This window comes from Anomalospiza imberbis, chromosome 1, assembly GCF_031753505.1.
Source record: "Anomalospiza imberbis isolate Cuckoo-Finch-1a 21T00152 chromosome 1, ASM3175350v1, whole genome shotgun sequence".
Taxonomy (NCBI): Eukaryota; Metazoa; Chordata; class Aves; order Passeriformes; family Viduidae; genus Anomalospiza; species Anomalospiza imberbis.
Window position 1 is genome coordinate 12,904,312 of NC_089681.1, and position 14,382 is coordinate 12,918,693.

At 43.7% G+C, this 14,382-nt stretch overlaps 2 protein-coding genes and 1 long non-coding RNA gene across 3 annotated transcripts in view; 1 reads left to right on the top strand and 2 right to left on the bottom strand.

Annotated features, from left to right (window-relative positions):
* LOC137469398 (uncharacterized) lies at positions 1 to 1,585 on the bottom strand. Its single transcript, XR_010996476.1, has 2 exons — positions 1,253 to 1,585; positions 1 to 1,093 (listed from the first exon to the last, which is right to left on the bottom strand). It is a non-coding gene; the product is annotated as an uncharacterized lncRNA (long non-coding RNA).
* Positions 1 to 14,382, bottom strand: part of LOC137469400 (uncharacterized) — a 135,909-nt gene that overhangs the window by 45,852 nt on the left and 75,675 nt on the right. The gene's annotated exons all lie outside the window — the stretch shown is intronic.
* Positions 983 to 14,382, top strand: part of HAS2 (hyaluronan synthase 2) — a 19,225-nt gene continuing 5,825 nt past the window's right edge. Inside the window, exons 1-2 of the mRNA XM_068182074.1 lie at positions 983 to 1,123; positions 9,991 to 10,617. Coding sequence (XP_068038175.1) covers positions 9,991 to 10,617 — 627 coding nt within the window. The 5' untranslated portion in view covers positions 983 to 1,123. The remainder of the gene's footprint in view (positions 1,124 to 9,990; positions 10,618 to 14,382) is intronic.

The window sequence follows — 14,382 nt, forward strand, 5'->3', positions numbered from 1 at the left end:
TTTTTAAATGGCCTAACATATTTCCCGGCTTGTTTTAACACAAGAGGCATGGGTATGAATATCAGTGGGAGCTTCCTTGGCTATTTACTACAACAAATCTTCCCGAGAGTGAACGGGTAAAGCAGGATTCAAAACTGTGAAGTTCATCCATTCATAGACGCAATTCCTTTATTAATAAAAACCAGCAGCAGCAAAAACTGTCCCAGCCGAATAGTGGCTGTGGGAGGGACGAATCCCACACCCCAAGCCCAAGGATGCAGGGAGTGGGGAAGGTGGGGGGCTCCCCCAACTGCGGGGCATGAAGAGGAAACCAGTTGGTGGCAACATATGTGTATTGTATTTCTCTGAAAAAATTTGCAACTTGGCTAATTAAATTCCTGGCGCTGAACTGGTCCTTGGCTGAGATCATGGCAATTGGGAGGGTTGGGTTTTTTTTTTTTTCCTCCTTACAGGAGTTCCCTCCTTCTTCCCATCCTCCGCCTATTAAAACAAGTCAAGTCTCCCTTGTTAAAAGACCCCATAACGTGGAAGAGGCAGAAAAGCAGCAGCAGCAGGAAAGAAAAAGACGTCTGGAAAATATTACCCGTTTGCTGCTGCTGCTGCTGAGAAACCTCATTGAAACAGTTACTCGGGCAGCAAGGTATCACCAAAGAGACTTTATCTGATGCTGATCTCTCAAACTTTCAGACGCTGCCTTGCAACTTCTCCAGGCTCCTGGCTAGCCGGGTTTGAAATAAGATCTTCAACTTCGACCACGAGAAACTAACTCCTAATTTATTATTTCTAACTTTTTTTAATTATTATTATTATTATTATTACTATTATTTGGAGGGAAAAAATCCCACAACTTTGAGCTAAAAACTGAAGCAGAGAAAGACAAATACACGATAATTGTGAAAACACGTGGGAGAAAATGAGTAGGACTGAATAGCCTTACACGATTTTTTTATTATTTTCATTTTTAATTATTTTTTTTTATTTCTGAGCGTCTTATTAAGTCCCTGAAAAGTGCGATTTGTTCTTTTACCTCAAACTTGGAAACTATTCAGCGGGAGCAACGGTACGTGAGACCACACAGCTGGCTGGAGCCCCTCTATGACCAAAGGACAGAAGGACAAACAAGGTAGGTGATTTATGATTATGCTTCTGTCAGCTCAAGAGCAGAAGACCCCCTCCTCCCATCCCCGCTATTCCAGGGAGGAGAGCTGGAACAGATCCCCAAAATACGAGTGGGGCTGGGGGAGGATCTTACCGGCTCCTACGCTACACCTATTTCAGCAATGAATAGAACCGCCGTGAGGATGAATGAGGTTTTCAGCTTCAACCCCTCCTCCGTGTAATCCGTTTAAGACATTTGCTGAGCTTCAAGATCTGGGGGAAAAAAAAAAAAAACAACCAGAACCTCAAAAAGCCAAAAAAAAAAAAAAAACCCAACAGCCCCATAAACCCTGTGAAATCAGAATAAAATCGAGCACAGGCTGGGCAGCCGCTCCGCTGATCGCAGCGGGGAAGGCGAGACCTGCTCAGAGCCCAGTCCGGCTTCCCTCCGGCCGCCCCTCGCCTTTGCATCCAGGGCCGGGCGGGGACGCGAGCGCAGGGAGGGCTGCGACTGAGGGAAGGCAGGCGAGGCGGCGGGCGTGGGGCTGACGCCCCGCCTCGGACAGCGCTGCCGAGCAGCCCGGGCGCCGCGCAGCGCGGGGAGGGACGTGAGGGCAGGGCGGCTTCCCGCGGGAGGGCCGGGAGCCGAGGGCTGTGGGGCGGGGGCCGCCTGGAGCTCCCCGCGCCGCACGCCCGCGCCGGGCCCGCCCCGGCCGAGGGCGGGCCGGCCCGGGGCCGCGGCAGCGGGGGGCGATGGCAGCGCCAGCACGGCCGGGCCCCGGTCGCTCCCGCGGGCGGGGCCCCGTGACGTGGCCGCGCGGGGATCCCCCGGCCCCGCCCGGTGACGCCGCCGCTCCGCCCCGTTGGCCGCGGCGCCGGGCCGGGGTTCCCCCGCTCCGTGTGCAGCCCGCGGCCAGTGCGGGGCCCGCGCCTCCTGCCCGGCTGCAGAGCCCTGTCCCCCGCAGCCCTGCTCGGCACCCCTTGGAGCAGCGGCTGGTGTCTCTCGGACACGGCCGAGTGCCAGCTGGTCACAGCCTCGCCAGACTCCATAGCGATGCTGGCAGAAGGGGGCATTGGCCCTTGAGAGAGAATTTACCCCATTTCCTTGCCCCGAGAGGATCCCATTGTAGTACAACGTTCCTGGTGGGCGTTGTCTTAATCTAGAGAAGACGCAGAGGGGATCCCATTAATATTTCAAATATATAAGTATCTCAGAGGCGGGTTCCCAGAGGATCGGTGCCAGACTCTTTTCGGTGGTGCCCAGCGACAGGATGAGGAGCAATGGCCTTAAGCTAAAACACAAAAGTTTCACCTCAACAGGAGGAAGAACTTCAGGTTGAGGATGGAGGGCACCAAACAGGCTGCCCAGAGAGGTCGTGGAGCGTCCCTCTCTGGAGATATTCCAAACCCACCTGGCCATGTTCTTGAGTTGCCTGCTCTAGGTGACCATACCTGGGCAGGGGGGTTGGACTCCATAATCTTTACAGGTCCCTTCTAACCCTAAGGGTTCTGTGATTCTGCAGGGCTGCAGTGACCCCACATCTCTTAGGGCACAGCTGCTTCTCCATGGTTCGCTCGGCTTCATAGTCTTCAGCCTTTGGGATCATTTTTCCATTGGCACTCATGCACTTTTTTGAAAGCACACCTTGTGTGTAACATAGGTGCCTTGAGGGTTCTTCTGAGGACTAGATAAGGGTAATAAATCTTTCTTACCCTGCATCCAAGCATAGAAAAACCTGGGTCAAGGTTTACCAGTAGGAAGAGCTGCTCTATTGGATTCAGTGGAGTTTTCCAGGCAAGTTCACTGGGAAAAACTCAAGTCTTCATATTTGTGGCATGAAAGCACATTTGCTCCAATTTTTTGCTATTCAAGATTAGATAGAGCAGCAAAATATTCCTAACCAGCAACCAGAAAACATTTCTAAACTAGATTTTTGTTTAACCACAATCCAAAATATCTGAGTAGAAATATGATTTACTTCTTGTTTTGTTTCTTGGAGCATTTGTCTGGTGATTTTTTTTTTTTGTTGGTTTTCTTTTCTTTTCTTTTCTTTTCTTTTCTTTTCTTTTCTTTTCTTTTCTTTTCTTTTTTTCTTTTCTCTTTTCTTTTCTTTTCTTTTCTTTTCTTTTCTTTTCTTTTCTTTTCTTTTCTTTTCTTTTCTTTTCTTTTCTTTTCTTTTCTTTTCTTTTCTCTTTTCTTCTCTTTGTTAATTTGACAACTAGTGTATTACTGTGTACATCAGGGTCAAATCCAACCTGCAGCCATTGAATTAATTCCACATTGGTTACTCAAACCTGTAAGAGATTAAATTTGAGCAGTTTAGTGGGAAACATACACTGAACAAATATGAGATTCTCAATTTGCTGATCAAAGCCTGTGCATACAGCTAGAGTTTGCCATCATCAGTAATCCTGTTCTTTTAATTTAACTTCAGACTTTAGTCTTATGTGAGCCCTTTCCAGAAGGTCAATTGCATAAAAAAATCTGGAAGTTATGAAAGACCAAAAGTTCCAGATATGGTAATTGTCTTGTAATAAAGGTGTACAGATGGAGCATAACTTTTCACTTTCCTCTCTGCAGGCTGTAGAATAGAAGAGGGAGTCTAGACAGCTATCTTATGCTTGTGATTAATATCTACCTAGAATCATTTGTAGTGCGATGATATATGATTTAATTTGCCACCAAAATAAGGCTAGTAATGAATCTAATTATTGTCTGAGAAATTGTAAGCCTCAAACACCATTTACTCCCAGAGAGTGTGTATACAGGCCCAGATCCAGTGTGTGCAGGCACTCACACGTGCTCTCTGACACACTCGTGTCATTGAAGCAGCTGCTCTGTGGCAGCCAGTGCTATTATTCTCATAAGTAAGGAAGTGGGTATTAAGGCTTATAAAGATTATATTCTTCCTTTGGTTGTGTGCAAAACAGCCCTTGATGGCTGTATGCACTTAAATCTGCGTGTGCTGGCTTTTATGGTGCTCACCTCACTGATCTCAGGCATCCTGCTGAGTTAGAGTTGCATGTTTGTTACAGACAAATCCCCATAGACTATACCTTCAAGTGAATATAGGCAAGGAAAATAGCAAGGGGTGTGTTGGTTTTTGTTGGAGTTTTTTGACTAAAGCCAGTTATATGGAACTAGAGAACAGGTGGATCTCATTTAGCACTAAAAAGTGTAACCTAAGCCTTATGAAGGGTTTTATAGAGCTCCAAATATTTCTTACATGATCATGATTCCCATTTTACAGGTGAGGAAGTTGTGACAGAGATAAATGAATTCACTTACCTAAGATCACACAACGTTCATGTTGTTGAATGATAACACTAGGAAGCAAATTCAAATTGTCAAGACCCTGATCCACTCTTAGATTCCTTAATGTAAGAAATGCAGTGGTTAAGCACTGACATATCCAACAACCTTCATAAGGGAAGTTCATCTCTACAATAAATTTGTCTAAAATATACTTGCATTTTTACCTTGAGTGTCCCAGAAATAGCAGCTTTTCAGATAAAAATTTGTTTTATGCCTTTACTACAGAACTGCAAGATAAATTATCCACTGATTTCCCTCTTCAGCAAAATATCTAAGTGCACACTTATCTTTAATGACACATTTACATGCTTTGCTGAATTCAAAACCTCAGCACTAAGGTTGAATAGATATTCAAGAATTCAGTTTCCATACAGGCATTAAAAAATGAGATGTTTTCAAAGGTTTTCTTTGCTCAACACTTCTGGTTTCCACAAAGGTTCCAGACAAATCTGATCTGCAGATCTTATATGTGAGGTTGTTGATTTGTATTATCAATTTGTTTTCAATGAGGAGGTGCTATTGAAGCTGCTGCAACAAGTGCCTCCCCTTCAACGAAATTGCTTGAGTTTCTATTGCATAGCAATAACTGGACACCCAAATTGGATTAGTCTTGAATGAACTAATTGCAAGGTGTACCTCTGGAGGACACTTTTCAGGTTTTCAGTCCATTAGATCTGACTATACTAGTTAAGAATAAAGCACAAAAATGTATGGAGGGTGGAGTGAGGCCTTCAGCACCAGGTGTTCCTCTTGCAGATCTGTTCATGTGGTATTGCCCTGCTTGCTGATGTGACCACAGCCCTTGATGTCTAGAGAGAGGCACAGCTCTTTGTAACCTTTAAAAGTGAAGGGGACTGTGGTGGGTTGACCCTGGCTGGCTGCATGGTGCCCGCCCAGCTGCTCTATCATTCTCCTCCTCACAGGATGTAGATGCAGAAAATAAGAGGGCAAAACACCTGGTATGTTGAGATAAAGGCAACTTAATAAAGCAAAGGCTGTGCATGAAGCAAAGAAAAACAAAAAAATTTATCCTCTACTTCTCATCAGCAGATAATGTTCAGCCACTTCCCAGGAAGTAGGGCTTCGGTACTGAAAAACGAATGTCATAACAAATGCTTCCTCCTCTTCCTTTTAGCTTTTTTATCTGAGCAGATGTCATATGGTATGGAATATCCCTTTGGTCAGTTTGGATCAGCTGTCCTGGTTCTGTTCCCTCCCAGGACCTTGGCCACTCATAGCATATTGGTGTGGGAGAAAATGTTGGAGAGACATCCTGGACACTGTGGGAGCACTGCTCAGCAGTAGCCAAAACACTGCCATGTTAGCAATACCTTCCCAGCTACCAATATAAAGCAGAGCACTTGGAGGGCTATGGGAAAAAATAATTCCATCTCAGCCAGGCCCAGTACAGGGACACAATGAGCACATTTGTGATCAAACTTTTATTACTGCCTCCTGGATAGATACTGGCTTTTGCAACTTTATGGTTAGGGTTTTACTAAGTGTCTTCAGATGTTTGGAATTAACAAGTGCTAATTCTTTCAAACAACCTTCCAAATCATTATGTGTTTTTTGTGTCTCCCTCTCTTGCTTTTTAATCTTCTGAGGGAAAGCTACCCAGAATTACTATGTGGCAATGTTTGAGTGTTACACATGAGAGGGGATTTCTGAAAGAGATAATGTAGTGAGATGCATCCCATGTGTTAGAAGCAAATATGACTTCAGTTTGACCTCCATCAGTTTGACCCCCATCACTGGTTCCATGTCCTGTATCAATGGATGCCAGGCACCACCTGATTGCTTCCTTTTTCTTCATAGCAGCTACACAACAGAGGGTGCCCAATTGAACAGGCTGCAGATAATATTGGTATCTTCTGGCACAAGTGCACGTTGGTTTTCTGGATATCTATTTGCCCATATTCAGTATTAGTAACAAAATAAGCTTTATATTTCTCTTTGCCTCCTGCCTTCATAAAGGGATGAACTATCTTCAGGTCCTGTTACTCTCAGAGATGCATTAAAGCTGATTAATAGCCATGTGGATGAACTTTGCCACAGGATTTTGGAGGAAGAAAAATTGGTACTTTACCGTGGAGGTCACCAGTATTCTTTGCTGAGTAAAGACCCAGTTCAAAACAAGACATAAGAACCTGCTGAATTTCAGTCAAGTGTCTAGATCTTATAAAAGTTAAATCTAGGTACCATAACTACAGCAAATGCTAGCCTAAATATTTTTCAGAATAGAGAAAATGGAAGCATATTTTGCTATGTTCTTCTAATTTGAGATCTAAGGCATTATTCAGTCTGAGAAAGGAGTGTGATCTCTAGTGCTACAGTTAATACCCCAATCATTAGATGTACTGTGTATCAGTCATTTGTTAACCTGATGTTTTTCATTAGTTATGCCAGTTGTTAATAATAATGTAAATTCACCTTCATCACAAAGGAGAAATGTTCTTTTTGTATATATATTTGGCTTTATCAGGATGCCAAGAGACACAACGCCAAACAGTTCACCAGGTTGACTCTGATGTCAAGTACATGCAAAGGTTCATTTCTTGGTCATGCTTTTCCATAGGAGCCTCCAAAGAAAGGCACTCCTTGCCCACCAGTGTACAGTCACTACAAGGCAGGTATATACTTGGCACTGCTTTGTGAATCAAAATGTGTGACTGAATCAGCAACAGCCTACACAGCATTAGGATTTAGCATATGGCTTTCACATTTCAGTTCTACGAGATGGGCTGGTGAGCACTGCTCAGCTCCATCCCTAAAAGGAAAGAGCTGAAATGTCATGATAACAAATTGCTCAGTAGTAGACTTTGAAGACTCTTTACATACACTCACCTTGTGCTTGCGACCCTTGAGTCTGCTTGCTGGAGGCTGTGTAAAACGCATACTGGGTTCAGCACCATGGGGTTAGGTGAAGATGCCTCTAAAGATTTAGATGCCTAAATTGCAGGATAGAATTGTTATATTTCACTGTGTCAGGCCAGGCTAGATAATCATAACAGCATTGTCTGATCTGAAAGTCTGCCTAGCCTCAGTATTAATATTTGACTAAGCAGTTCATTTTTAGTCCCAGACTTATACAAGCATAATTTTTTTTTAACTTCTTGGCTTAATTCTTGGAGATGGGTGGAGAGCTTTTGGCTTCTTTGCCATTGTTTGGGCATGTTAAATTTGATAAAGATCATTTCTGCTGGGCAAGCTATCAATACCTCGTGTTCAATCTTGAGACTATTGAGCAACTTTTCCAGTTCCCCTGAGATTCAGTCAATTAAAAGACTATACATAAAACCCTTAATTGCACATACAAAGGGGAGCATTTCTTTGATGAAAGCCAAGAATTTAGATCAAAACATGGTTTATTTTCCTAAGGTTGACGGAGAAAGGGAAAAAGAAGTGTTGTTATATTAACACCAGAAATTAATTTCTTGATCTTAAAAGACTGGATTTTTGCAATGGAGAGGATCTGTGCTGTAATGACCAAGTCAGAGAATTTGGTTTTGGTTTTTTTTTCCTTTTGTGCAGAAGCACTTCATAGGTAGAACAAAACAATAGCAAATTAATGTAAAAGATGCCTGCTACATTATATAGTCATTCAAATGTAGCCACTCCAGATCTTAACATAAATCCTGTTTATTTCAGCCATATAATTCTTAATGTAAGCACACTTGAGACATCAAATGGGAAAGAAGAGTACAAATGCGCCATTAATGAGGCATTTACCTTGATGTTTGTGACATTTTGCATGCTTGAGGGATTAGTAAACACAAGGGCTATTTTACTTCGAGGTAGTCTAGAGGGGATCCATTACTTAATCTGTTTTCTAAAGCAAGTTTATTTTAGGCACTGAGTTTCAATTCATCTATAGTGGTGGTAATTATAAGCTGTCTTTTATTAGGCATCTTTATGACCCCTGCTATGAAAGATTTTCAGACAGGCCAGAACAGGGAGGGTCCCTTTTGCTGGTGGATCATTACAACACCTGTCAGAGCCCAGCCTTAAGTATTCAAGGAAGTCCTAGAGCTAGGGTCTGATTTCTTTAACAGTGCCTCCAAATATATATTTAAGAGACTTCCTCCTGTCTTGAAATTTAAGACCCTAAATAGCCAGTGGAAAAAGACAAAGTCTTTGTAACCTCAAACTTCATGCTTGCCTAGTTTATTTTTATATTGTAAGTGATTCTGTGTTGACTTTTTTGTTCCAAGCCTATAACTTTTCAGACATATATATAGTTGATGACAGCTATGCTGCTGTGTCTTAGTAGTCATTTTTCAAGGAAGAGTTAAAAACATATGTGATGTAAGGAAGTCCTATTCCAACTTCAGCTTTGGCCAACAGATGGTGAAACAAACATGAGCAGCAGATGAGTGAGATGATAACAGCAGGGAAAATATGAATATTAGCAAGAAAACACAAATATTAAATCTATTACTCTGAGAGGACCTAATTCAGCAAAATATTCAAGCATGAGCTTTATTGACTTGCCACACACTTGCTGGATTAGCCTTAAACAGACATCATCTGTTTTATGTACTTCACATAAAATGCATCTATTGGCAGAAAATGTTGTCATTAACTTCTTACAATTCTGAGAAAGCTGTTGCATAAAATAGGTAATGTGATTGTCAGAAAAGATATTTAGGTACCAATAGAGTCCACCTGCCTGCCTGCCTATACTGTTTATTTGTTTCAAGAATGCCATTGCAGCCTCCATGCCAACCAGTTGCCCCATAGGCCAGAGTTTAGGTTAGATTTTATAGCCAGGTAAGCTAAATATGTGGAAATGGTCAGAATCAGCTGATGTCCTAGAGAATTTCTGAGTCCAGGGTGGAGTGTTGGCTCTGTTAAATTTATGCATATTTTTGCCACAGACTTAATCTCAGTTAAGCTTTAGCCCCTATACACACATGCTTACGTGTGCATGTATCTGTGTACACAACTATATGAATATTACATTTTTGCAATGGTATTGAGAAGACCTTTTAAAGCAGATGTCTGATTATATAAATATAAATTATAAATATAGTCAGACATCTGTTTAAAAAATTATAAATACATTCAGGCATCTGTTTTAAGAATGTCTTTCCAATATTTTTGCAAACATAACTAGGCGACAGAAACAATTCAGGGTGGGATACAGTCATGACATGGATGGGGGATGAGGAGGGGCTGCCCAGACATTCAGCTGTTCCGCTCTCCTGTGACCGTATGAAGCGAGTGGTGGCCCAAAAGCCCCTTCTCCAACCTCCTCAGGATAATATGACAGAATGTTTTATCCAACTAGCCCAGGCTGCCAAAATAAGATCCTGACAGAGATAGCACCTTCTGTGAGGGCACTGTGAATAACGAAACATCTCTGCTACATTAAGTCTGTTTAGATTGTACTTTATATGGAGGAAGTCCTGCAAAGAGATGTTCAGTTGAGCAAGGGGATGCAGCGAGTCTGAGCTAGAAGCTCAGGGTGTATCTGTTGATGCTGAGATCTGTGTTGCAGCCACATGCACCCATTATGATGTCTTGTATCAGCAAGTGGTGGCTCTGCTAATGGTTTCCCTACTTCTTTGCAGATGTATTGTGAGAGATTTATATGTATCCTGAGAATACTTGGAACCACACTCTTCGGGGTGTCCCTCCTGCTGGGAATCACCGCTGCTTACATTGTGGGCTACCAGTTCATCCAAACAGACAACTACTACTTCTCCTTTGGACTCTATGGTGCTATCCTGGCATCACATCTCATCATCCAAAGCCTGTTTGCCTACTTAGAGCACAGGAAAATGAGACGGTCGCTAGAGACTCCAATCAAACTGAACAAAACAGTTGCCCTTTGTATTGCTGCCTATCAAGAAGATCCTGACTACTTAAGAAAATGTTTACTTTCTGTAAAAAGATTGACCTACCCTGGAATTAAAGTTGTTATGGTCATTGATGGGAACTCAGAAGATGACGTTTACATGATGGACATTTTCACTGAAATCATGGGTAGGGACAGTTGTGCCACTTACATCTGGAGTAATAACTTCCATGACAAAGGTCCGGGTGAGACAGAGGAGTCTCACAGAGAGAGCATGCAACATGTATCTCAGCTGGTCCTGTCCAACAAAAGTGTTTGCATCATGCAGAAATGGGGTGGAAAAAGAGAAGTAATGTACACAGCATTCAAAGCACTGGGGAGAAGTGTGGATTATGTACAGGTAGGTATTAGAGCACCAGGTCAGTGCCAATTCAAACACACTTTGAAAGAAAGCAGCTTTTGTATATTTTGTGCAGCATGTTATAGGCCATCCTAGTCCTTGATGAACACAGTGCTCCTTTCAGTCTGTTTGGAAACAGCTTGACCGTTAAAAGGGTATTTTGCTACCTTTTAAAATGGCCAGTCTATCTGTGACTGTTTAAAATCTGTACACCAGCTACTGGAGAAATCTGAAATCCTTCCCCTGCCTTCAGTACTGCCCCCTCATCCAAATGGTTTTACTTCAGACAAAGCCAGTGACCTCCTGAAAGCCCCATCTCTGCTCCTGTAGGTGAAGGTCTTGGGTAAGGCTTTATTTTGTGAGTTTGTTAGCGGACCCATATATGAGCAGACAGGTATTTGATCTCACTAGGGAATATCTTGGAGAAGTGGTGAAGTCTGTAAAAAAGATGGGGATATATTTTAAAGGCTTTGAAGGCTATGTGGAGTATTCAATAAAAGGGTCAATGTGTAGATTTGAAAGAAAATTTCTTCATCTAAAGCCTGAAGGAGCTTTTGCTTCATCACTTACAGCTGCATTACCTCACTCACTGCAACTTGGCCTTTAAGGCCCTTATGACACACTACTCACTTAAAAATGAATTAGGCTGGGTCCTCTCTCCCTGTTTCCAAAGCAGCAGAGGCACATTTTTTCCAGCTGCCTTGGATCCCCTGAAAGATTCTCTATGTATTTGCCTTACTTACATGGAAGCATTCCTTGCTCCTGCAAACAGCCCTGCTGACTGTGGGAAGGGGAAAGGAAGGCAGGTGGAATCAGATACTCTGGCTGGACACTGAAGATCCTTCCTTAGAAATCTAGGCCAAGAAGGCTCATTTGACTAATCCCACTGAATAGGAGATGATTTTCCTAATGAACCACCCTCAGTTCTTCCCAGCTTCTCCCACACTCAGAGCATCCAGCAGTCTCCTGCAGTGGAGCAGCAGCTCCCCGCGAGGTGCTCTCTGCTGGCTCAGGGCAGCTGTGTGGCTGAGCCACATGTGTTTCTGGGGCCTGTGCCCAGCCTTGTGTGGGTGTGTGTGCATGCTCTGCACAGCACAGCGTCCACGTGCAGTGTCCTAGGGACCTGGAGAGGCTGCCAGTGGCTGGGCTGAGAGCAGCGAGTCTTCCTTCAGTGTACAGGAGGGGCAGAAACAGGAGTGCCAGGAACTGCTCTGTTATTGGAGCTAGGAGAGTAAAGCCAAGATTTAAAACCCATCCTCTACCACTTCCCAAACTGAAACTGATTTATTCTTTCAAAACAATGGGCTTAAGCTCCCCATTGTCTGTGCTTTGGTTTTGTGCTGTGAGGAACTATGATGGGATAAAAATGCTGATTTTCTTTATTAGCATGGGTTTATAATCACACAGACATACCAGATTGCAGAGAAAGAAGGCAGAGAGGAAGCAGATTCATTGCAAGTTTCCTGCCTGAGTTCAGCTCTTGTATTTTTTAGGGAACCTGGAAAAAGTACTTCTATTTCAACAGTCATAGCATAAATTCAGAAAATAGAAGGGATATTTCTGTTTAGTTAACACTCCAGACCTGGCTCAGAAGTTCTAATGAATTTGTCAGAGACTGTAGTGCTGCTGTGAGCACAGTCTGCAGTAGTGAGTGATGCCACAGTCACATCTATAATCACATCTGTTGTAGAAATGTAGCCCCTTGGTGGCCCTGGCTACTGCAGAGTCATAAAAAAAATGCAGCTAAAATGTGGCTCTGTTTTATGATTGAATAAAGGTTGAGATATTTCAAATGGTCCTTTGGGGAGACCCAGGGTAAATTACTTTAAACAAGCCCAATATTTCAAAGGCTAAGCAGTCTGCATCAATGATTAAGCACTTTTAAAAGTAGCTAGTCAGCCCCACTTCCCAGTCTCAAAATTGTAGGCCTTACAGTTCTTAGAAGACACCCTGGAATTATGAACAGGCGATCATAAACAGTCAGACCAGTGCAGATAACGAGTTGTTGCTCAATAGTGGTGTCTCATTAAGTACTGAAAACTGCTGTGAAGGCTTGTTTCCATCCTAGAAGAGTTTATGAGTGTGCAAGTAATCAGGTGGAAGAGTTACTGGCAGGTATTGTCAGTGCAGAGCTGTGAGGTAACCAGGGTGAAATTCATCTTGGCTTGATGGAGATGCCTGTGTGGACAGTCTAGTGCAGCTCAGAGCAGCTTGGATAAACTGTCACTGCCTATAGCAAGTAAAAGAAGAGCTCCCTTAAGGTCAGTTGTCCCTTTCATGTAACTCTGTGACCCAAAGCAGTGATGTTTGGGTCACTCGGCCCTTATGTGGAAAGATGCCGAATTGTCTCTTGGGCTGTCCTGGGCACACCCTGGCTAGGCAGGTGTCAGTGTTTATTTGGGCTTCTAAGTGTCTGTGTTTCTCTGGGTGTGTCCTCTGTTCACCTGCAAAAACCTCATCCAGATGGAAAATGATGCTTATTAGATTTGTTCCAGAAACCCAGACATATCCACTTGTGCTGGCATGCCCAGGACATGTGATGGTGTTTTGTTGAAAAAATCCAGTGTTTTCAGGATTCATCATCGCTAATATATTAGTGATGTGGCTCATGGGGCAGGCCTTTCTACCATAGGTAAATACATCTGATGAGGTGGGAGCTGCTCAAGTAACAGGTGCTGGAGGGAAAGCAGAGGGGCTGGGAGGCAGCTGATCCCGGCCCACCACTCATGGTCATGGGAAATGACATGCCTGTCACTGCCTGAGCACCCTTGGAATTCAGCAAACTACAGATTCCCTGTGCAAAACACTCAGCAACAGGTTTGTCCAGGAAGACCCAGGTAAAAGTATAGGCACTGTTTTCCCTCTTCAGTAGAATTGTTTTTCTCCCCTTCTGTCACCCAGTGCTGTCACGGATGACTGCTTTCCACTAGAGCTGGAGTCAGGCCTTGGCCAGGTTACAAAGATGCTGTGGGATGAGGCCATTGAGGAGGGGAGATGGATGCATCAAATTAGTGGGAGCTGGAGATGCTTGTGGCTTTTCTCCTGACGGAGATATGAGAGCTTTCATCACCTTTCTCCTCTTGGCCCCCTCTGAGTTAGCACGGAGGGGAGCTGTTGGCAGAGTCCCAGCTGCATCCCATATTATGCAGTCTGGCTATCCTGGGTATCCTCTCCTCTTCAGTCTGGTCCAGAGCAGAGCCCCATTGCTCTCCTCCCGCTTCACAGAGCAGATGTAAAGGTTACCTCTCCCCTGGAGTGAGAGGGCTTAGGTTGAATTAAAAGTTTGCATGAAAGGACACCAAAATTAGGATACCTGTTACAAAGCCTCAGCAGAATCTGTCTTAATGTGCTGTTTATGCAGAGCTACTGACTTGTTCCTATTTGACCCCGTCTGAAGTCAGAGGAATACAATGTGGGGAAAAACTGGAGGCAGTATGAGAATTTGTAGGGTGGGATTCAGCCAGTCAGAGGGGTGTTTCTGGGACAGTCTCTGCTCCACTTCCTGGGTGTCTGTGAAATGAGTTCACAAACGATGTGGCCAGTTCTTTCAGCTGCAGTAACTGCAACAAGGAGACACCCTCTTGTTTTAAACAGGCTGCAGCCCGAGTCATTCTCCTCAGAGCGAATGAAAGCAATGCCAGCTGTCTCACAGACCAGCCAGCCTGTCTGAGCCCTCCTCCTACTCTCCAGGGGAAAGCCAATTTCCTAATGTACACAGTGTTTAGTTGACTAGGAGTGTTTGTGTAGCTGAAATGCCTTGTGTGT